The sequence below is a fragment of the Pagrus pagrus genome, assembly GCF_965226575.1.
Source record: "Pagrus pagrus genome assembly, chromosome: 11".
NCBI lineage: Eukaryota > Metazoa > Chordata > Actinopteri > Spariformes > Sparidae > Pagrus > Pagrus pagrus.
The window spans coordinates 27,549,167-27,570,330 of NC_140195.1; the positions used below are offsets into that span (position 1 = coordinate 27,549,167).

Here is a 21,164-nt window from a genome sequence, read left to right on the forward strand (position 1 = left end):
TTCTTAGATTTACTGTATCTGCTGATGACAGTGTCTTGAGACGATATTCAGGTCGTTGTTTCACGCAGCATTGTAGACTACAACTCTTTACAAGTATTGCTCCTGGCTATGCATGCCTACATCATCATCCAAACATGACTGGTCCTCAGGCCACTGTTTATTCTCCCGTGAATCAGTCCGATTACGCTCTGTTAGCTCTGGATTCAGGAAGCATGGAGTGAAATTTCTTCAAGTTACCTCAACAAACTGACAGTTAGTGTGCCAAAGATCTGCAAAGCAAATGAAGAATTCTTTGACAAGAGTAACTACTGTATTATTGCTATATTTTCTACTAACTGTGTTAACAAGTGTTTTCTGGATGACCCCAAACTTTTGACAATGTAGCTGATGATTAATTTCCTGTAGATCAATTAATTGACTAAACTCTCGGCCAAAAAAACAAAAAGTTTCTGAAACAACAATAATTGGTAATTATTTATTTATTCACAACTCCCTTTAATGTATTTTAGAACCAAGCATGACAGTGTATACTGTATTTTTAAAAAACCCTGGTAAAATTTTTCATTCAAAAATTTACAAACAGTCCCTTAAAAAAAAAAAAAAAAAGTCAAATCAATTGTTTCAGTCACTTTGTTTCCATTTTGAAGTCATGAAGTCAACCTGACAGTTACGACAGACGAATCTTTACAGAGCAGATACTGTAGCAGAAGTCATTTGATGATGTCAGGTTTCACTCCGATAAGACGTTTGAAGATCAATAAGCCACAGAGGTGAAGCTAGGATACTTGAGATCGAGTTACAGGATCAGTGATTAGGTCACATCAACACACGAGCTGATACTTTAAAGAAAATCCAGTCTGAGAACATTCTCCTCTCTGTAACACTATGGACCTACAATATACCCTGCATTTAAAATCAGTGTGCTTTGACCTGCTGTGATGAGAGGTACCAAGAAATAACTTATCAATTCATTTAAAAACATCTGTGATATGTGTCAGAAACAGTTAAATAACACAGCCAAAGCAATATGTTTAACAGTGTCCCAGTTTCAAGGTGCGAAAACCGTCATTAAACAATCCTTCCTGTAGTTGCATTAAATCCAGATCAGTAACAGCAGGCCAGCTCCTTCTCTTCTTCTACAGTGTAACAATACCAAAAGTCATTCAAGCAATGCTGGAGAGTGCTCTCCTGATGCAGACACAGGCAGGGCTCTGCAGCATTAACTAAAGCTAGGACAAAGTGCCATCAGTGCCACTTGGTTGTTGGCTGTTCCCCTTTAAGAAAAGAGCTTGCTCTGTCCTGTTTCCAACACAGAGCGCTGAGTGACTCGCGCAATTAGTCACTCCCGTTTTCACCGTATGACTCATTCTGTCTGAAACAACCAAACTGCCTTTTTAAACTTTGCAGATACGGTGAGTTCAAGCACTTCAAATGCAAGTTAAAAAAGTTGTTGCTGTGGTGAGAAATATCGATGCCTAACAAACCACTCATCTGTTCCCTCTGGCCTGTCCAGTGAAAACTAAAGTTTTCCAAAAGAACAGCTCCTTGATGTTACCTTTCCTGTGCGAGCTTCAAAGAAAGCACCATTTGGTATTTTGCTGCTGGTGGTTTTGTGGGGAAAAATTTCCATTGTGGAGTGTCTCAAGAAAAGTGATCCATGTCTTTCCTCTCACAGCAGAGGGGAGCTGACGGGTGTGGCTGGTGTGAGGGTAGAGGAGAGGTGCCGGTGCTGCCTTGCCGTCTGGCGGTATGTGGTGTTGGAGCCACAGTCTATGTAGTGATAGGCCTCCAGGCTGTTCTGGGATGCTCGCACCATGTATGAGGTTTTCACTGTGGTTCTGGAAACAGGCAGGACAAGACACAAATTTGAGCTGCTGCACAAGAAATTAGCTCCAGACTGATTAAATTCATGATCTGCCAGATTAAACCAGGGAAAACTGCACCTATCAAGAGGTCCAGTTTCTTCCAGTGTGTGAAATTATGGTTATTTTGTTATAAGTGATGGTGCACACAATTTGATACAAGCAGCCACATTGAGGAAGTGCCTTATGTGGTAACACTGTCTCTCAGTGTTACCTAACATGACACCAGATGAAATACAGTAACACAGCAGCCTTTTGACTGTAGGCAGAGGGTGAGGATGATGCAGCGTGGAAAGTAAAATCATTATCAGCTGCTAGAAATGTGATGAAATGTTCCAGACAACAATAGAAATGCTTAGAGGGTTTTTTGTGTAAAGCAGGAGTATTTTAACCCGTTTTCACTCAAGATCAACTTGTTTCAAAAACTTTCTAAAGGAAACTTTTTCATCATTTTACTGCTGCAACCTGCATTAAGCTGATTTAAATTAAAACAGGTTTAAATATTCTAACTGCACAAAGGTTTTAAGGACAGATTTTTTTTAAGCTTAAAACTTGATCACAATGTTAATACTCAAACAAAAATGCTGTTCACACATAAAAGGTATCAGTGTTATTAATCCTATAATATATCATACTGGGAAAGCATAAATTATAACAAGTACTATACTCTTACCTTTCGATACCTCAAATATACAGTACTTTGGTGCCATTGCCTATGTGCATTTACTTAAGATATTGAAAAGAGATTTTTACTGGTAATTGAGTAGAGTTAAATAAAGTATCAAAATGATACTGAAAGTAAAAGCAAGGAAAGTCCAAAAAAGATCTCAGAAGCAACGGGACACAAAGAACAAAGACACAACAAAATGAAGCATTTCCTATGAAAGAAAAGAGAAACTTACTGCATAAATACCACAATGTTGTGGACCTTGATGCTGGGCATTGTGCAGAAGGCACTGAAAGAGACACAAAACAGTAAAGCTTTAGTTTGCTCAACTGGAAAGATGACTGTAGGTTTGTGTAAACCTCAGCAGATAAATCAGCCAATGTCAGCCTTATTTTTCACCTGTGATCATTCTTTTATTAATCTGTCTCTCTATTACTACATCTCAGGGATACTGTGGCCATTTGAGCAAATGAGAATTTGGTGCATTCTACATGACACTGACAAGCTGTTTGGACGAGGTTCAGGCAGAAACACTTACTAGACGTATGGTGCGCTGGTGCCAATCTCCACACTGACCGTGTAGTTGACCTGCAGAAGATCGACACGTTACACAACAACGAAGCCCAATGTGTTTGTATCTGGAGATGATGAGGCAGAAACTTAAGGGCAAATATATAGATATCCTGTCAGCAGTGAGACAATGAGTTAAAGCAAATTTATACAAGGGTTTGCTTGAGAATCTTACTCTTTAAAAGTCATCTAGCTTAGCTTTAGTGTCATACATATGGTCACTGTGCTACTAATGGATAGAATTATAGTGAAAATAAATGATTCCCGTTTTTGCTGGGGATTCCTTAAGGAAACCCCCTGGGGGTCCCCATACCCTCCTCCTAGAACCACTGAACTATGCATCTTACAGTGCAGAGCAGCTGAAGGAACATTAAGGATAAGGCTAGTTATATTTTATATTTCTGTTGCTGTCAATAAAGCCCATGAAAAGATTAAAACATTGATGTGTTATTGCGTCTCTCGCTTCCTCAGTCTGTCTTTGGCTCACAGCACCAAAGCTGTTTACTCCTACTGGAGATTTTAATCTTTAAAAGCAGGAAATGAACAAACAGAAAGACATTTAATATAAGGCTATTCTGAATAGTATGAAGCTTCATTCAAACCGTGGACATTTAAATTTTGCAGTATATCGACATTCAAATGCTGCAGTGTCTATTAATTCTGTTTGAACACAGCATTTCTGCACAGCTGCAAATACAGATTAGAGAGTTGCAGTCAGTTGTGGAGGAATGAGATGGATCAGGCTTTGGCTGCACAGAAAATACTTGTTGGTTCTGTCTTTTTTTCATGGGATTTGTTGACAGGAGGAGTAATGTTACCAAGTCTCCAGTTTAAAGCGGGTGATGCTGTATGTGGTTTTCGCACCGATGTCTCCTGACCTTTTAGTCTAGAGCGTTCGTGCAGCATGAGCTCGTATTCATAACAGTGTGAGACCACATCCTGCAGCAGGCACACCTGCAGCACGCTTTACACTGATGACATGTTTGTTTGCATGCTGAACTCTGCACCAGGAAGCTTTACAGTCTGATTACAGTGATGATGATTCATATGTACACAAGAGCATGTGCACTTTTTATTATTAGTCTGTTAGGTTTTTGTATTTTATACTGACTGTGTGTTTGAGCATCAAAGCAATAAAGTTGTCTTACCTTATCTTATCCAAGAATATATTATACAATATTAAATATATTATATAATATCCACTTAGAAAATAAAATGAAGTCTTATTTTAAACTATGTATTTAAAAATTGAATTATATGAATTTCATCAATTGAAGGCATTCTGAATGTGCATTTCTTATTTTACCCGACTCTCGCTGAGCGGCAGGATGGTGGTGGCGTTGTTCAGCTGCTGCGTGCCGATCACCGTCTTCATGTAGAGGACCTGACAGCTCACACTCTGCACCAGCACCGAGAAGAAGTTTGGGTTGGTCAGGTTTAGAGTGCTCTGAGAGAAAGAACGTGAGTCAGCATGAGAGGTAAACAGTGAAATACAAAAGACACTAACTATTATGCAACATGTTTTGTGACAATACATGCGCTGAGATAAAACGCCGGTGTGGGGTGTGGTAGTTGAACAATTATTTTTTTCCACACACAGGAAGTGACAAAAACTTTCAAATACACAAACTAGTGCGTCTAAAATGATTAACCCTGACGGACATGACACAGTAGAAATTTCAAAAAGGAAACAAGTCGACACTGCATTGGATTGAGGTTTAATTAGACTAATGTACAACAACTGAGGCTACTGAGGCACAAAGAGAACAGCTACAATCAGATTTGTTTTCTGAGACTTGTGGTTCAGACCTTAAGATTGTTCTGTATCTCAGAGACATGTATTTAACAGTTGGAAACATTTCTAAATTATTATTATTATTAATTAATGTTTGGAATCACGCTGGGAGCTGAACCTTGCTTCTCGATTTACCCAGTCTATAAAGACTCCCATCAAAGAAGGCAGTTTAATCGATTGCTGCCTGGAAAAATATATTGCGAAGACGATAATTAATAAGATGCCACCTAGAATTGTCAGTTGGCACACACTGATATTTTAAATAATACCAATGAAATATCCAACACAGATTTAAATGTAAAATGGATGATCTTTTTAACACTTGGAAACCCTTCTTTAGATATGCTGCTAAAAGCCTTACAAATATCATGTTAAATGGACTGATGGAGAACTGATGGATAGAATTTGAAAGTATTATTTATTTTTGCCTTCTTTCCTGCCATATGTTAATTTGCTGCATCACAGTCAACTGTAATGGGGTTGTTTCTTCACGTGTGTGCATGTTTGGATGCTGTGATGATGTGGCTAGCTGTTTGTGTTTATGTTAAAAAGCGCAATAAAAAAAGGCAAAAGAAGTCAAAATCCAATCTCCAAATTTGGAAATTGCTAATCAATACAGTTGGCAATTAATTTTCTGACAATTTACTAATACAATGAATACACAGGTTACATCAGATCTAATTTGGATGCATAAAACAAAACACCGTCCCTGCTCCTAAACTAGATGGCTCAACACTTCTGATTCACTGAGACTTCTTAATCACATAGATCTTCATGTTAGTGACTGGAGTTTGTTTTTAACAATATATACACACTCAGTTGCCAGTTTATTAGGTACATTGTCCAGGTGTTGATTCAACTGTATGATCATTTTGGAGGCTGCTGCTTGTGGTGCTCAACTGTACTGACTAATACTAAACGTCTGAGTCATTCATATCAATGAGGACAGGCTTAATAACAGACACACCTCCCTTTGTCTGGCATGAGTCATGGTACACCGGTGCAATTGAGAGAAAACCTACCGTCATGTTCATCAGGACCTTCATATTGGTGTGGTCGAAGCTCACAGTCACCGAGTGTATCCCATCATCCACCACGACCACGGTGCGAGGGAAGAGGAAGAAGGCGACGAGCGCAGAAGCAAGGAGGCACAGCACAACTGAGATGACCACATACAGCTTCCTACAACACAGAAACATGGAGTTTCTCTCACTAACCTGTACACATCAGGCCTGAATTACATGTAAATAACATTTTATTTTAAGTACTACTGAAATAACAGGTACAGCGGCCACAGATATACAGCATTTAGACCACCAAGAAAGCCAGCGGAGTCCATATTAGTAGGTTTAGGTTACTTACGTTCTTTGGGGCTGCAGCCTTTGGTCACTGTATGGGATCAATGCAACCAGTTCATTCACTTGATCTGTCAGGGGAGCGATAACAACAGGTCACGTAACAGATTGATTAGTGCTCCCCTTAAAATTGATTTCGGCAGAGCCTCTAAAACTGCACAAGGACCGTCTCTTCCTTGGATTAAAATACAATGTAACACTGAGAATGTTTCATCTATGCTTTTCTAATGTCTGCATCATTAAGTGACATTGCTTAAGGCTCTTTCGTACCAGTTTGAGTGCAAGATTGGCACTGCTAACGTGAAAAGAAACACGCAGACCAGTTTGTGATATTCACTGCGGCCTGCTGTATGAGCTGTTTGACTGTAAGTCTGTGAGTCTCCAGACAAGCAAAAAAATACGAATGAGACTGATTTGAAAGAGTTGAAGGTGAACTATGTAGTTTTGGGGAAGACATTTTAGTCAGAAGAGAAAGATCTTCATTGACTGATTTTTCTTTATGATTTAATAAAGTGAACAAACAAACTGATTCCATACTGCTTTACTTTGTTTATATGTGGCGGACCCTGCCACCTTTCTAGCTTCAAACCGTGTTCTGGGACCTTACTTTCCTCTGAGAACAGCTTGTTTATTCGCTTATGGAAAAAGAAAATTCTGAGCTTGTATTATTAACTCCTTAATATAGTAAATATCACAATTCTGAGTTTGAATTTCTTCTCCTGAACTACATGGTGCCCCTTTCAATTGTACATTTAATGTCTAACTGCACTATGTTACATACATGTTAAGCCTTGTTCTAAGATCATTTAAACAAACTGTATCCAGGCTGGTCTGTCTGCACTGAGTTAAAGGTATCGATGCTAACGTTTGCTACATCTGCTCCGATTTTAACTCGACGGTTTTCATGCGTTTCTGCTCACCGGAGGGTATTCGTCCAGTCCCTTGACATGTCGGACACGTTATACTATCCCTGCCGGTGAACTCCACGTACGGGAACTGGGCTATGTCCTCCCGTCTGCCGAGCCCATCCAAAGACTCGTTATCGGAGTCTCTGTCCTCTCCCCGCCGCTCGGAGCTCTGCCTCTCCGGGAGAAGGGACAGGCTGCTGCCGCTACGTGACCACCGCGTCCCCATGGCGGCTCCACTCGCCTACAAGGGTGGGCAAGCCAGAGTTTAGTGGATGTGAAGGAGTCATTCAGGCAACAAAATAAATAAAAACATGTGAGTTAATTAACTCAGGAGGGACAGGTCAGCTGTGTTTGACAGAGAATGTCCCCTGTGTGCGCCAGTGATAGTGACCATCTCTATTCATTCACATGACGAGGACAACATGTATCGTTGTTCAAGCTAGCTAGTCTGCTAACAAAAGTGTTCAACAAGTTAGCTGTTAGCCAAAAGTGACTTGCTGGCTCAAACGTTAGATAGCTTGTTTAAACATGCTTAACTTACCTTTACACCAAACACGTCAGCCAGGCCAGCCCGCGGTCGCGCTTCCAGCAGCTCGGCATGTTGTCACACGACCTCAGCTTACAATGCCCACGCTGCGCTGCCTTCACGTGCCCTGCGTACATTCCACAATCCACTAGCCAATAATTCAGCCGTTGGCGCATTCAAGAGGTTTATGTAGCCTCGGGTACGTTTTATTATATCATAGATGCCAAGCAACAAAACACGATGAGTAATGTGGTCACGTTTTGTTTATTATTCATTTGTTGCTCAGTTGACTGCTTAGCTGACGTAAAATACATCCTGAGTTTCTTATGAGTCAGTTCTTGAAAGTTACACAAGTATTCGTCTTTCTCTGGGGCAGACTGTTTAAGACTACTTGATTCTTCGTGTAAGCACAACAGTGACGTTTAATATTTCAGACACTTTATGGCAGCGTTTTAACGCAGCCGCCTCCGTCCTGTTGGGTAGGTGTAGCTGCAGTGGAGGAGCTAGCAGCAGGCTGCACCTTCAGAACCGAACCTCTACGAGCCCAGTGTTTCGCCACAGCGCCACCCACCCAGCTGAACAACCCCTTTGGAGATAGAGGGATGTTAAAGTACTGAAGTAAGAGCTATTTATTAGTCTGAGTACTAAAAGTGAATAAAGTTAGATTTTTGGTTTGAGGTGATTTGAGGTTATAAACAAGTCCGTTGCCTTGAACTGGACAGGTGCGCAATACGTTTGAATAACGTTAGCTAGGTATAATACGCTTATGACAGTTTGCTGCAGCCGCATTAGCCTGTTTGTTTAGCTAACTGTTTAATATCACCATCCTGTAGCCATATTGTGTCAATTTCACAATCAACAGGTGGGATTAATTCTACAGGTGGTTGTGGTCACTTATAATTAACCCCACCTGTGTATACTGACAGTGAATTGACAGGATATAATCTGAAGAGGTCTTTTTCACAAGACGTCCTTGTGTCAAGTATTAAAAAGTCAAATTTGATTATTGTCCTCGTGTGTCTTTAAGGTCCAATTGTGATTTTAGAGCAATAATGTGTCTAACGTTTGTGTTTTGAAACCATAGCGTGATTTGTCGAGCCCAGCTAGGTCTTATTTTAATTGCTGACTTAATGACTACTGTAATTAATTGTAGCCAATTTTCAGAGAATGATGAAAGCATGTCGATATGATCTGTGTCAGTCAACTATGTTAAATCAGAGGTAGCCTATTATCGTCAGTGTAAATGCTTTTTTAATACTCCTTGTTTTACCATTTTTATATATTTTAAATAATCCTCAACTGAGCCAGCTGCCTGTTTACCCCACAATCCTCTTTGGTTTTCTGTCTCTCAGAGTTGTTGAGGCCTGATGGAACATAGAGGATTGGATTCAGCAGACTTACAGCTTCTGTTCATATTGTTCTCTTTAATCTGTTTGTTCCTTTAGTATTGTTAATTGTTTCCATCATTGTTTATTTTTGCTCATTGTTGTTTGGATGTGTGTGCAATATATAAAATGAATCTGCCCCTAGAGTCATCCCTGTGTCTTGCCTTTTTCTAACCTTTTTAAAATATCTGGTTTAGATCTAGTCAATTTTATTTAAACCATACCAAATCATAGTTTAGTGTCAGTATAATTAACTAATCCTGCTAATTGTACAAATTGCAAGTATTGGACACCAAGGTGAATTGCGAGGCAAAGTATTATTTGGATGGGATAAGTCTTTAAAACCATAAGTACTTGGAAGAAAGTATTATTTGGGTGGAGTAAACCTTTAATATTATACATAATGAGTCACAAAGTATTATTTGGGTGGAGCAAACCTTTAAAATTATACATAATGAGTCACACAGTATTATTTGAGTTGGAATAAACCTTCAAAACTATAACAAAAAGTATTAAACCAGGGTTCTGAAAGTGCAGCCTCCACCACTGCAGGAGTTGGTCTTGTTTGACAGTCGTGGAGCTCAGTGCTGCCTCCTGCTGCTGTGGATGTGGGGATTCAACAGTAAAAAGCACATCATACTTCAGAAAAGGGGTAATAATACAACATCAGGAGATTGTTGTTTTCTGTATATGTGTCCAACAATATATATATCACTGATCAGTTAGTCTGTCCTGCAAGCCTCCTCTTCAGCTCATCATTCTCTCTCTGCAGCATTTTATTCTGAAAAAAGAAAAGAATGAGAAAGATGAGGCAGATAGTGATGAGAATGCAACACTGAACAGTAAAACACAGTTTAATTCCACAGGAGCTGGTATCAGTTCCTTGTTAATTAAGCCATGAAGGTAAACTGATAACCTATTTGCAATATTTTAAATTATGACAGAATAAAGTGAAACAGTTGAAGGTAAACACCACTGACTTCAGCCCTGACAGTAAAAGTGGAACTGACCTTATGTCGGAGTGCCTCCACTATGAGGTCTCGTCCTCCTCTCACGCTCTGCTCCTTTTTTGAAGCTCGGAAGGCGTCTCCAATAACCGAGACCAGCACGTGAGACTGAAAAGTGTCAAGAAAATTCCCATTACACTTAAATCCTGAACATCTCATTTAACTAGAGCACAAAATTCCTCTCTGGTTTGTAAACTGAATTATTTTCCGAAATTAAAGGAGCAGTTCACTCAAAAATGGAAACTCAGTTATCACCTATTCACCCCAATGCCTATGGAAAGTTGGGTGAAGTTTTGTAGTCCTCAGAACGTTTCTGGAGCTTCACAGCAAAGCGCAGTTGCAGCGTTCTCCTAAACAACTGAAGTAGATGGGGACTTGTTTTAAAATGTAAAAAACAAACGACGTATAAAAATCCCCAAAAGACCCCAAATTGATTTGAAAAGACGTTATTTACAACCTTTTTTTAGCCACAATTTTCACTGAAGCTGCTAAGCTAAAAGCGTTTGTGCGCACCCCGTCTAAAGTGGGTGCACAAGCTTGGCACTTCCTTCAGTTGTTTAGAGGAATGCTGCAACACCGTTTTGACACAAAGCTCCAAAAATGTTATAGACTACAAAAGTCACCTAACTTTCCCCTGACATGGTTAATAGATGATGACTTAATTTTCACTTTATGGGTGAACTTATCCTTTAATATTAGTGATCTGCTCAAAATAAACCATTAAACCACCAAATTTGTCCCGCAGGGATTGCTGCTATACTGTACTGAGACTACTCACAAGCTTCCTGCTCTGGAACAGATAACAGTGGTACATGTCTGCGGCAGGGTGCTGAGCCACAAAGCCAAAGACTTTGGGTGAAGATGGCAAGACGGCGCAGAAGGAGATGGTGGACAAAGGACACGAGTACAACAGAAACTGAGGAGGAGAGACAATGAGAAGATCAGAAGTGATAATTCATGACCAAAGAAAGATGATGACTGGTACAGGTTTGTCACACACACCTTGGTTTTGTTCTCCAAAATGTCTACCCCACTCATCGACAGGAAGAGATGGACTTTGCTCTTCTTCGCTGCCTTTTCTGATGAGTATTTATCTGGTGTCTGCGGACGAGAGGAGATCAACTGCGTGTCATGTCTGTTACTGCATCTTCAAAGCCAACACATGTAGTTAATACGTTCATATAGAGCTCATATAGTGGATACAAACATGGTTTCCCACTACAATACAAGCCTTCTAGACATGCAGAAAGATCACTGCATCCAAGTCAAACATGCACCACACTGTGGCTTTGTTTGCCATGTTGGAAGAGTTGCATCAACAACATCATAAAATGATATCCAAGCAAAGACTGTTTCTTTGTAATGGAAAAAAACAGCAATTAAAACAGGATGAAAGTGGTAATAACCAACCTTTAGACTCTGAACTGCTTCATCCAGGACCTGTAGTCCATCATGGCGGACCACCTGAACTCTGCCAAGAAACTACAGAGAAAGAAATACACATGAAGCAACGCAGAAAATGGTGTTTTAAACACAGCTTGTGGCCCACAGTATAGACAGCACTGACATGACAGATTCATTATACATTAATCTAATGATACATACAGTATGTATCGGAAATGTTATTAACATACAAGTCATGACACGGCAAACCAAAGCTGTCCTGTCTTTGTTTTCCACTTTCAGAACTACTCAAAAATCAGTGTTTACCTTGACTGCAAAGGAGATCTCACTATCATCTTCTGAAGTGTCGCTCATTTTCACACGTCCGGTCCCAAACTACACCCTGCAGGCTGACAAAAATATAAGACTTAGACACTTACAGATCAGAAACGTATCAATCACCTAAATCATTAAAGAAATACTGTAAAGTCATCTTACCTTTTGTAAATATGTGTTCACCAGAGTGAATCGGCGTCTTATTGCAGTACAACTGGGCAGGTGTAAAGTCTGTTGGAGTTAATGAGTAACTGTCATGTCTTCCTTATTGCCCTTTATCAGATATCCATGTTCCCTGGAGGTTTTATCAACACATCTGATGATCCATTGAAGGTAATTTCATCACAAGGATGTGGAAATTTAAATATGTGATTGAATCTCCAAAGTGTCCTAAAGTAACAGCCTGTTTGAGATGTTTTAAAGTAGATTTTTAGCCTTCTTTTTTAGCTAACATTACAAGCCAAAAGGGTAGCTAGTGTCAGCGAAGGATACTCCACAACCTGTGAGAAAGAGGATGATGTTGATAATAGCCAAGATGTCCTGTATGTGTCTATTTACTGTAGGAGAGAAAAAAACATGTGCATGGTGGATTGACATGGGCTGTTCACTGGACCTTTTCAGAGGCCCAGATGTTCCTGTGGGCAGACCTGGTCCCCACTGACACTAACTGGGGTGTTTGTTCATTTAAGCTTTTCCTTTTGGGCTTGATAAAGCTATTTTAAGGAATTTCTTCCTGGATAGGTATGGAAACGTTACTAAATTCTAAACATTCAGGATTTTATGCATGTCAACGTGGTTTCTTGTGAGTTCCCATTCTGTGACTGGAGACAGCATTTGGTCATTTAAGCATTCTTTGACCAAGATGAGTCTTTTGTAGTAATGTTAATCTGTAAGTTATTTCTTGTCAGATAATTTAAGAAGCAAATTTTGCATAAAAAATTATTCAGAATGATGTGAACTTAAATAAAAACATGGTTATTGTCATGTTAGCATTCTTCCTTGTGTGAGGCTTCAAGGAATACAATGTGAAAATACATACAGCAGTTTTAAAACTAGACACATACCGTATTCACTGAAAAAAAACACAGAACAGAACTTCCATACCAACTGTATTTATTTTCGTTTACAGTGAGTGCCACTCCATCATTGCTCAATCATATATATATATATATCTTTGTATTAGCAAGCGCAGAAAGACGATGTCAATGTCTCAATCGTAAGCTTGTGAACAGCATGATAGTTGTAGATGATGATTGTGGCCAGATACGACATGAAGAGAAGCCTAAAACAGACAAATACCTGATCACTTTACCAAAGATCCTGAATTAGAGCAGTTAGATCAACTTTAAAACCATTTCACACATGAAGCAACCAACCACGTTACAGGAGAGATGCAGATTTTGGTCGATGAATGAAGATTTCAGACGGTTACTGATCAGTTATGCAAAAACCACACTTTACAAAGATAATGACAGATCCCAAAGCTGGAAAGTCGCATGTATTTGTATATGAGGAGTTGTTTATCTGCACTACACACGAGTCACAGGTACTAACAGAAATGTTGTTGCTGATTGTGAATATCTTATCTGTTTGTTTTAGGCTCAGTGTTGCTGCAGATGTGAGAAACTGACAGAGAAACAGACAGACAGGTGGTCAGTGGACTCTGAAGTGGACTGTAGATGGGTGAGAAAACAGAGAAAGATCCCTTTGAAGTGAATGACTGGAGGAACAGCTGAGATGAATGACACCATCCATTCAGACAGACACTGATGGGACACAGCCAGCTTTGAGCTATGGTACGGATAGCATTAAGTTAAACCATCTGAGATTTGTTTCCTGATTTTTTTTCCAACAATTTTATTTTGAGAGAAACAGCAAAAATGATCTGTGATCATTTAACATGAGGCTCTGTTCCATCAGCCTGTATCTGTGTGGCTGGTGAAGCGACTCTGTGGTCGTGTGATGGAGTCTATGAGTCGTTGACGGACATGGTCTCCATGGCGTTGGGCAGCTCTCCTTCCTGCTTCTTCTTCTTCCCTCCTGCCTGTTTCTTTGCTTTCTTAGCCATCTCCTGATCAATAGGAGCGGGCTTGACGAACTTGATGATCTCTGTCAAACCTGGAGGACAGACAAACAAGGTGAGTAAAGAAAAAACAACTGTCTTTCATATGAATTTAAGAAACGTTTAAAAATTCCTAGAAAACAATGATCAAAGGAAACATCATCAAAACAGGAACACGGTAAGTTGAATTGTTCAACATTTCAGGAAATACACTTATTCTGCTTTCTAGAGTTAGAAGAGAAAATGTATACCTCTCCACAAATCTCTCGTCTCTACACTGAATATAAAGCTAGAACCAGCAGCCTGTTAGCTTAGCATCGAACAAAGACAGGAAACAGAGTCAGTCTCGCTCTGCCTAGCAGCACCTGACTTGCATCACTTTCTACTATCAAGTCAAGGCGTTTGTTAGTCTTAACCACAGCATACACATGTCTGAAATCAATTCAATAAGTGTGAACAAAATTACTGCAGTGTTTCACAACTTTCCAAGCATCTCCTCTTAAAACTCTGATTGCAACTGTGCATTTCTTTGTGACTTGGTTTCACTCTTAGACTAGAATTTCACGCAGTCTTTCAGAACGTGTTGGCTGAATGTTTGTCCACTGTGCTCGTTCTGTCATCAAACAAGTGGTTTGGAAACTATCTTGTATATGTGTTGGCATCAGTGATTTCTCAGTCAGATTGCAGATAAAATAATTAAATGTGCTAATTTAAAATGTTCTACTTTAGCTCTGATGCACCATCCTCTCACACAATGTCCCGCCCACAACACTATCTGATTTGTAACAAGTCACAGAGAATAGCCTATAAACACTGAATAATCTCAATCTGCAACGTAACTACCAACTAAATGTATCAAATAAATGTAGTGGCGAGGAAGTGTAGAGTAGCAGAACATGGAAATACTCATTCAGTGAAACTGATTCAGTTACACTTAAAGCACCATATTGAGGTCAATATCTGATATCAGATTTTTGAAGGCGATACTGATGTTAAAAAATTCAATAACAATATATTGGCTAGTGGTAATTTATTTGTTTATTTTTTTAAACACAAACAAACATGATATGGATCCTTTGAATTTTTTTTCTTTTTCAATTGTGATCAAAATAAGCATTCTGAACATTAAACAGTGTAAAAATCATGCTACTCTCTTGTTTAGAGGACTGCATTGGGATATGGATTCCACAGGAGCCAATGGAAATCTCATGTTAGTGGGATTAAGAAAACAGAAAGAACACAGCACACACCAGATGTGAAAACATTCAGCACAGCTTACCAGGAGGCATGAAGTCCCTGAGCTTTTCTGGAATAACGATGCCCTCTTCGGTTTGGTAATTCTCCAGGATGGCGCACATCACACGTGTGGTGGCGCACATGGTGGCGTTCAACATGTGCACGAACTCTGCCTACACAGCAGACAGAGAGAGGAAGTGTGTTAACATGCAGCTACAGAAAGGATAAAACATCTATCTGCCTAACAGAATCCAGGTCTTTGTCGCGATGCACAGCTGTGTGTGAACAGATTACTCACCTTGTCCATCATCTTTTTGGTCTGTCCGTAGCGGATGCGGAGGCGTCTGGCCTGGTAGTCAGTGCAGTTTGAGCAGGAGACCAGCTCTCTGAAAGCACTAGAGCCTGGGAACCAGGCCTCCAGATCCAGCTTCTTACTGGCAGCGTGATTCAGGGCACCTACGACGACATACAATGAGATGAGTTGGCATAGTGCATAGCATTTTTATAAACACTGGGTATATCACATTAAAATAACCAAGGATAGAGCTGTGTTACTATATGAGAATATCAGGCTGCAATTAACTATTGTTAGAAAAAAAAAAATCAGCTTTTCCTGGAAGTAATTTAGTTCCTTAACAGCAAATAAATACACTGCAGGAAATATCTTTAAGGCCATCTTCCTAAATGTTCCTGCTGAGATTCACTTTACTTTTGAATAAACAAGGGACATCAGGATTGAATTCGCAATACTGAATACTGCAAAGCATTCTTTCACACAGCAGCAACAAGGACTTGACAGTTGTCTGTCTTTTCTGCCTCTGTACAGCTCCTTTCCAACAGTCACACATCAGTCAATTATAAAGAACAATATGATGACTCTGCATTGACCTCCAGTGCAAAAAGTACAATTCAATCCACAAAGTTGTCACTCCCTCAAACTCTCTCAAACAAAAACAATAAAAACTTAATTCTACAGTAATTCTTTATTTGTTCCTAGGGCTTAAAGCTTGAGGGACTATTTGATTCAAAACGCTAAAATTAAAAAATTAAAAAAATTAATCAGATCTTTCTGTTTATCATAGACTTTCCAACAACTTTATAAGTGCTCTACGCTGCAGTGTAAGTGTGTGTGTCAGACCTACCGGAGACGATGTTGACGATGCGATAAGGAATTCCTAGTGACTGATAGAACTCTTCTGCCGTTCCTATCATCTCATCCATCATCTCCCACGACTTGCCGTCATGTGGGGAGGCATAGACAAACTGCTCAATCTACAAGGGGAAGAGGAGCAACGACAAGGAGAGAAAACCATGACATCATTACATTTTTTTTTAAAAAGTACCAAAGCAGACAGGGTAAATCCAACATTTACCCCCGTTACTAAAAGAATATTAATCATTATTCTCATTTGAACTAATTTATTGAGTGCCTTGCAAATAGTTACGTTCAATAATAATGAAACAAATCTAATAATTAGATAAATGACAACAAAAAGTGTCCATTTATATATTTGAATATTGTAATTCACTCACAGTAAAAAGTAATATATAAACAAGACTATAAACAATGCCTTGACTGACCTTCTCAAACTGGTGCACCCTGAAGATCCCGCGGGTGTCTCGGCCATGGGAGCCCACTTCCTGTCTGAAGCAGGTGGAGAAGCCGGCGTAGCGGACGGGCAGGTCCTCGGGTTTGAGCCACTCGTCCCTCAGGAAGGCCGCAATGGGCTGCTCCGAGGTGGCAATGAGGTACTTCTCATCGATGGCGTTGTCGTCTGACTTCTCACTGCTCTTACCGATGACCTGATACAAAACACATACAGGGGTTGGAAAGGAGGAACAATGGACAGAGATCCATTTACAGGATTTCCACCTTGGAACCTGGAAATGTTATTCAAGTTCTCAGAGGCCAGAAAATAGCTTCTGAAATATTCTGCAGTTTGCTGAGAATCATTTCATGATGAGTCATGACCTGCGCATTTATTTTGAAAGTCATTGAAACATTGGCCAAAGAAATATATACAGTCACTACAACCCTCTGCCTGCATCTATAGTGATGTGAGAGTAAGAACAGATAAAAATTACTGCAAGGTGAGAGAGAAGTGGCCCCAAACAGAAAAGAAGCCAAAAAGCTGACGGATGATAATTAAGCCACTATTTTTTCATGTGAAGCAGAAACTGGTCAGGCTCAGTGACCAGTGAAATTTTCAACCCAATTTAGGACAGATCCTTGGACAAACCAGGTTTGATAAAAAGAAATTTAAAGATGGATAAATGAAAAAAGATTAAATGTTTGTGGCAATTAAGACATCGTTCAAATTTAGGACTATTTAAAGAATTTTAAGGCACGAAATTTGGCCCTTTAACACATCACTTCTTGAGTAGGTAGAAACATGTTGAAGTACAGTGCCGTCTATAGTGGCTGAAAGTAAAGTGACATCATTCTAAACCTGAACCATGACAGTGAATGCACCACTGTACAATCTACAGTGCAGCTCTTTGTTTGTGCCTCAAGATGGCACTACATGGCCAAATGTGGATGACATAATATCTCATTTCAAAACAATGTTTTATTATGGTTGGTGTTGAAATCATAAACTTAATAAAATGGATTTCCCTCATTCTTCTACTGCTGGACAGAACATTCCTCTTCACTCTCGAGGTTTAACTGCAGTCAGATCCATTAAGAGAATAAAGTGAAGGAATCCAGTAAAAGCTTCTGTACCTTGTAAAGCTCATCGTCAAACTGGCTGAGCTGGGCGACTTCCTGCATGACCTCTTTCCTCATGAAGAAGGGTGTGTAGAGCATAGTGTAATTCTTGCCGTGGAGAATCCTTAAGGCGTAATTGATCAGGGCCTGCTCCAGGAACACCAGTGGTCCCTGGACACGACACAGAAGAGGAAAACATCTCAACAGCTGGTTTCTTGTTTTGCAGGTAAGGAGGCGCTCAAAAACAAAACAGCTTAAAGAGGAGAAGGAATGTTGGTCTGCAGGGATTTACTCATGTCATGCATGTGTCTGAGATTAGACTTGAACCCACCTTCAGAAAGTAACCTCTGCTCCCAGCCACGATGGCTCCCCTCTCTCCATCAAAGCCATCGATCATTACCACCAGGTCAACGTGGGAGTACTTCTTCTGGGCCGTGCAGTCGCCCCAGGTGCGCTCCACTTTGTTGTCTGCATCCTGTCAGGAAGAAAACAAAGGAAATATAAAATTCTGCTGATTGGTTGAAGGTGTTTCCTCTGGTTAGACGTGTAGCCCTGACTCACTGTGAAATGTTGCAGGGACGACGTCTCGCTCTCTTTCTGTGTCTCTATAACATTGCTCTAAAGATGTGCTATAAGGAACCACAATTTGGCACAGATCAGATTGATTTAACGTGAATCTGTACTCTGTAGTACCAATGTAATTCGACTGGTACCCTTAAAAGTAAACTCACCCCATTTACAATCATCATGCTACGCTTAGTTAAACAGCTTCTGGTTTTAATTTAGAGTACAGACAAGATGGTAGTATTTATCTATTCATCTAACTCTTAGCAAGAAAGCTAGCAAGCATAATGTCAAATGTCAAACTATTCCTTTAAAATAAAATGTTCACATTTTATATTTGAAGAAATAATTATGGATCAATCAACAATGAAAATAATACTATTGGCAGTTAATCAACAATCATAAATGCACACCATAAACAGAAAATAGTCATAAAAAATAATAACGGGTCATAAAAGCTACTCCTGCTGCCTTGTTCACAGCTAAGTTATTGCTACCTATGCCCATTTTAACACACTTAATTTTTACAGCCACACAAGCATTCTCTTTACAAATAAGGTCTCCATTTAAAAAAATGCATGCATCTGCAATTAAAAAGTATAACTTCAGTTAAACATTTAAGTCTCCATAATACCACCAAAATAGTCTGAGGACTCCCTGTCAGTGCAATATTTTACTTTCTGTTTCTTATACCATCAGCTATTTAGAAACAGTTTCCTCTTTAACCAGACCTGCATGTATCAAGCCACTCACCTCGTCATTGCTGACGGGTACAGACGGGTGCAGAAGGTTGCCAATCTCCCTCAGGTACTCGAAGCGCTCGGCCTCCAGCTTTATCCTCTCACTGTCACTTTTCTCCACGGCCTCGTCCACCAACAAACGCAACTTCTTGATCTGGGTAACTGTCAGGGCCTGACACAGAAACATGCAAGCAAGGAGGGAAAAGGCAAAGAAAGAAATTCAGCAAGTTTAAGTTATATTGGTCTTGTCAGACATTCATTTAATGAAACACTAAAATGTTGCCATACAGGTAGGTGTAAGTGCACAAAGCGCAGACAGTCGTACCGATAGTGTTTCAGCTGTTAGGGACTCCAGATTCTGTGCTTCTTCAGGTACAGACTCATCCTCCCCAACTGGTTCCTTCTTCTACATTCACAACATAGACAGGTGTTAGGCAAGGGAATGGACAGTTTAAAACTCCCTCTCAGATCTGCTCAGTGGACACACGCTGACAGTGTTGTTTCTCCTCTCTCACTCTACATTACATGAGAGGAGGATCTGTTCGTTTACTTAGTCTCCAAATGATTCTGTACCTTCATTTTCTCCCCAATGCTCTTGCTGCAGAGGTTCTTGGCTTTGTTGAGGTTGTCTGCAGTGAAGCGGCCTGTTAGGGGACACATCAGTCAGTCAGTGCATGGGGCTGTGCTGATGAGAGAGTGAGTGTGTGTGAGTGAGCTGCAATGGGACGACTGGCAACCTGGTCACAGGTGTTACTGTCAGTAGCAACTGCCCCTCTTACAGTAAAAAACGATGATAAAAATTTAAACAAACTACTTTAACTCCTTAAACAGTATCAACAAAATAATTCATCAAGTTGCATCAGATTCACAGTGACTGCAGCTGCACTGCAGGGCGAGGTTAGCTTGACACGGTGCTAGCTAAGATTGCATCAGATTGCACGTTATTAACCGGCATCGCTAAGCTAACCCAGCATTAGCCAACATTTTGTATAACACATGTCAATGCCGTTGTGAGAATGTGTGGTTACGGTGTTGCGCATCTAACTATACAAACTTAATGTTAAGAAACGACCGTAAACTACGTGGAGGGCTAACATATGTTTCATTTGAGTTCATTGAATGATGTTAGCGGCGCTAGCATTAGCCCCTAGGCGTGCTATTCTATTCCTGTGAGAACATCATACCAGACTCCATTCAAATCTGGCTGAAAATTGTTGCCCACCTTAGTGACACACATTGACATACTAAACGAGTTACTTTTTTACACTTGGTTAAAATAATGTTCATTGGTAAATACGGCATGAATATCATGCACCAAAGTGACAAAGTACTATTTTTATTCGTTAAATTCCGGACCACCGCAGTGTAACGAAAGTTCAGCACATTACTGCGGTAGCAAGCGAATTAATTTAAAAAAAAAACGATATTCTTGATTACTAGTTTAGCATTTCAAATTCCGAATAGAAGACTGGTTCATAAAAATGCGTAAAGTCTTTTCAAGTCCTAGATGGGATGTGAGAGTTGGCTGTATTCGCATACTAAGTATTGAATAGCCAGATTTTTTAATGGAGTTGGGCGTGAGCTCCTCTCCAGCGGAACATAGACTGACGCTACGCTAACGTTAGCATTATTAGCCACCGCGCGTACGTTACCTGCTATGACTGAAACAACTGAATGAAGAGACGCTTACATTTTCTCCACTCTGTGTCTGCGGCGACCAGTTTATCGATAAGTGTGACATCCTTAAACCTCTTCCTTTGGGTCTCACGGATGAGTTCTGGATCGCCGCCTTTGTCGGTCCGGAACAGGTCCAAGTCGAGCACCATCTTTCCACGCTGGCTGTCAGAGAGAGCCTGACTGAGCTCACAACGTTGACTCCTCCAGCTGGGTTGCCAGATCCTGTTTTTCAAGTCACTAAAGCGTAACCACAATTTCAATTGTTACTTGCTCATAGGCCACATGAGAAGTTCGTAATTATAAACTAAACTTCCCCAACACAATTAAGACGCAATATAATTAGTTTTCCTCAGATGAGGTTGATCACAGAATATTCTAGAT

The 21,164-nt window shown here is 40.1% G+C and overlaps 2 protein-coding genes and 1 long non-coding RNA gene across 4 annotated transcripts; 1 reads left to right on the plus strand and 2 right to left on the minus strand.

Annotated features, from left to right (window-relative positions):
* Positions 1–461: 461 nt before the first annotated feature.
* Positions 462–7,805, minus strand: LOC311264596 (transmembrane protein 106C-like). The gene is made up of 8 exons (XM_084365607.1): positions 7,699–7,805; positions 7,170–7,398; positions 6,257–6,320; positions 5,917–6,076; positions 4,406–4,546; positions 3,068–3,117; positions 2,765–2,818; positions 462–1,838 (listed from the first exon to the last, which is right to left on the minus strand). Exons 2-8 carry the CDS (start codon positions 7,381–7,383, stop codon positions 1,670–1,672), a joined length of 852 nt encoding a protein of 283 aa, XP_084221733.1. The 5' UTR covers positions 7,384–7,398; positions 7,699–7,805; the 3' UTR covers positions 462–1,669.
* On the plus strand, positions 7,354–9,180 carry LOC311264597. 2 transcript variants are annotated; one of them, XR_014623475.1, is made up of 3 exons: positions 7,354–7,474; positions 8,167–8,301; positions 9,036–9,180. It is a non-coding gene; the product is annotated as an uncharacterized lncRNA (long non-coding RNA). The 2 variants fall into 2 exon arrangements; XR_014623476.1 differs by lacking the exon at positions 7,354–7,474 and adding an exon at positions 7,916–8,086.
* A 3,710-nt stretch (positions 9,181–12,890) lies between these two features.
* On the minus strand, positions 12,891–20,973 carry sars1 (seryl-tRNA synthetase 1). Its single transcript, XM_084366414.1, has 11 exons — positions 20,797–20,973; positions 19,680–19,750; positions 19,432–19,512; positions 19,120–19,278; positions 18,134–18,277; positions 17,818–17,973; positions 16,674–16,895; positions 16,235–16,364; positions 15,391–15,548; positions 15,136–15,265; positions 12,891–13,912 (listed from the first exon to the last, which is right to left on the minus strand). Exons 1-11 carry the CDS (start codon positions 20,930–20,932, stop codon positions 13,764–13,766), a joined length of 1,536 nt encoding a protein of 511 aa, XP_084222540.1. The 5' UTR covers positions 20,933–20,973; the 3' UTR covers positions 12,891–13,763.
* Between the last annotated feature and the right edge of the window lie 191 nt (positions 20,974–21,164).

What these genes read in the sequence shown, in the direction of transcription:
- sars1 (XM_084366414.1), bottom strand. Translation starts at nt 20,932, where the DNA reads ATGGTGCTCGACTTGGACCTGTTCCGGACCGACAAAGGCGGCGATCCA. An exon ending in GCAGAGGTTACTTTCTGAAG is followed by an intron (nt 17,974 to 18,133) that starts GTGGGTTCAAGT and finishes TGTCGTGTCCAG; the next exon opens with GGACCACTGGTGTTCCTGGA. An exon ending in CATCGTCAACATCGTCTCCG is followed by an intron (nt 15,549 to 16,234) that starts GTAGGTCTGACA and finishes ATGTCGTCGTAG; the next exon opens with GTGCCCTGAATCACGCTGCC.
- LOC311264596 (XM_084365607.1), bottom strand. Translation starts at nt 7,383, where the DNA reads ATGGGGACGCGGTGGTCACGTAGCGGCAGCAGCCTGTCCCTTCTCCCG. An exon ending in GACTGGACGAATACCCTCCG is followed by an intron (nt 6,321 to 7,169) that starts GTGAGCAGAAAC and finishes CTCCCCTGACAG; the next exon opens with ATCAAGTGAATGAACTGGTT. An exon ending in AGGTCCTGATGAACATGACG is followed by an intron (nt 4,547 to 5,916) that starts GTAGGTTTTCTC and finishes TCTTTCTCTCAG; the next exon opens with AGCACTCTAAACCTGACCAA.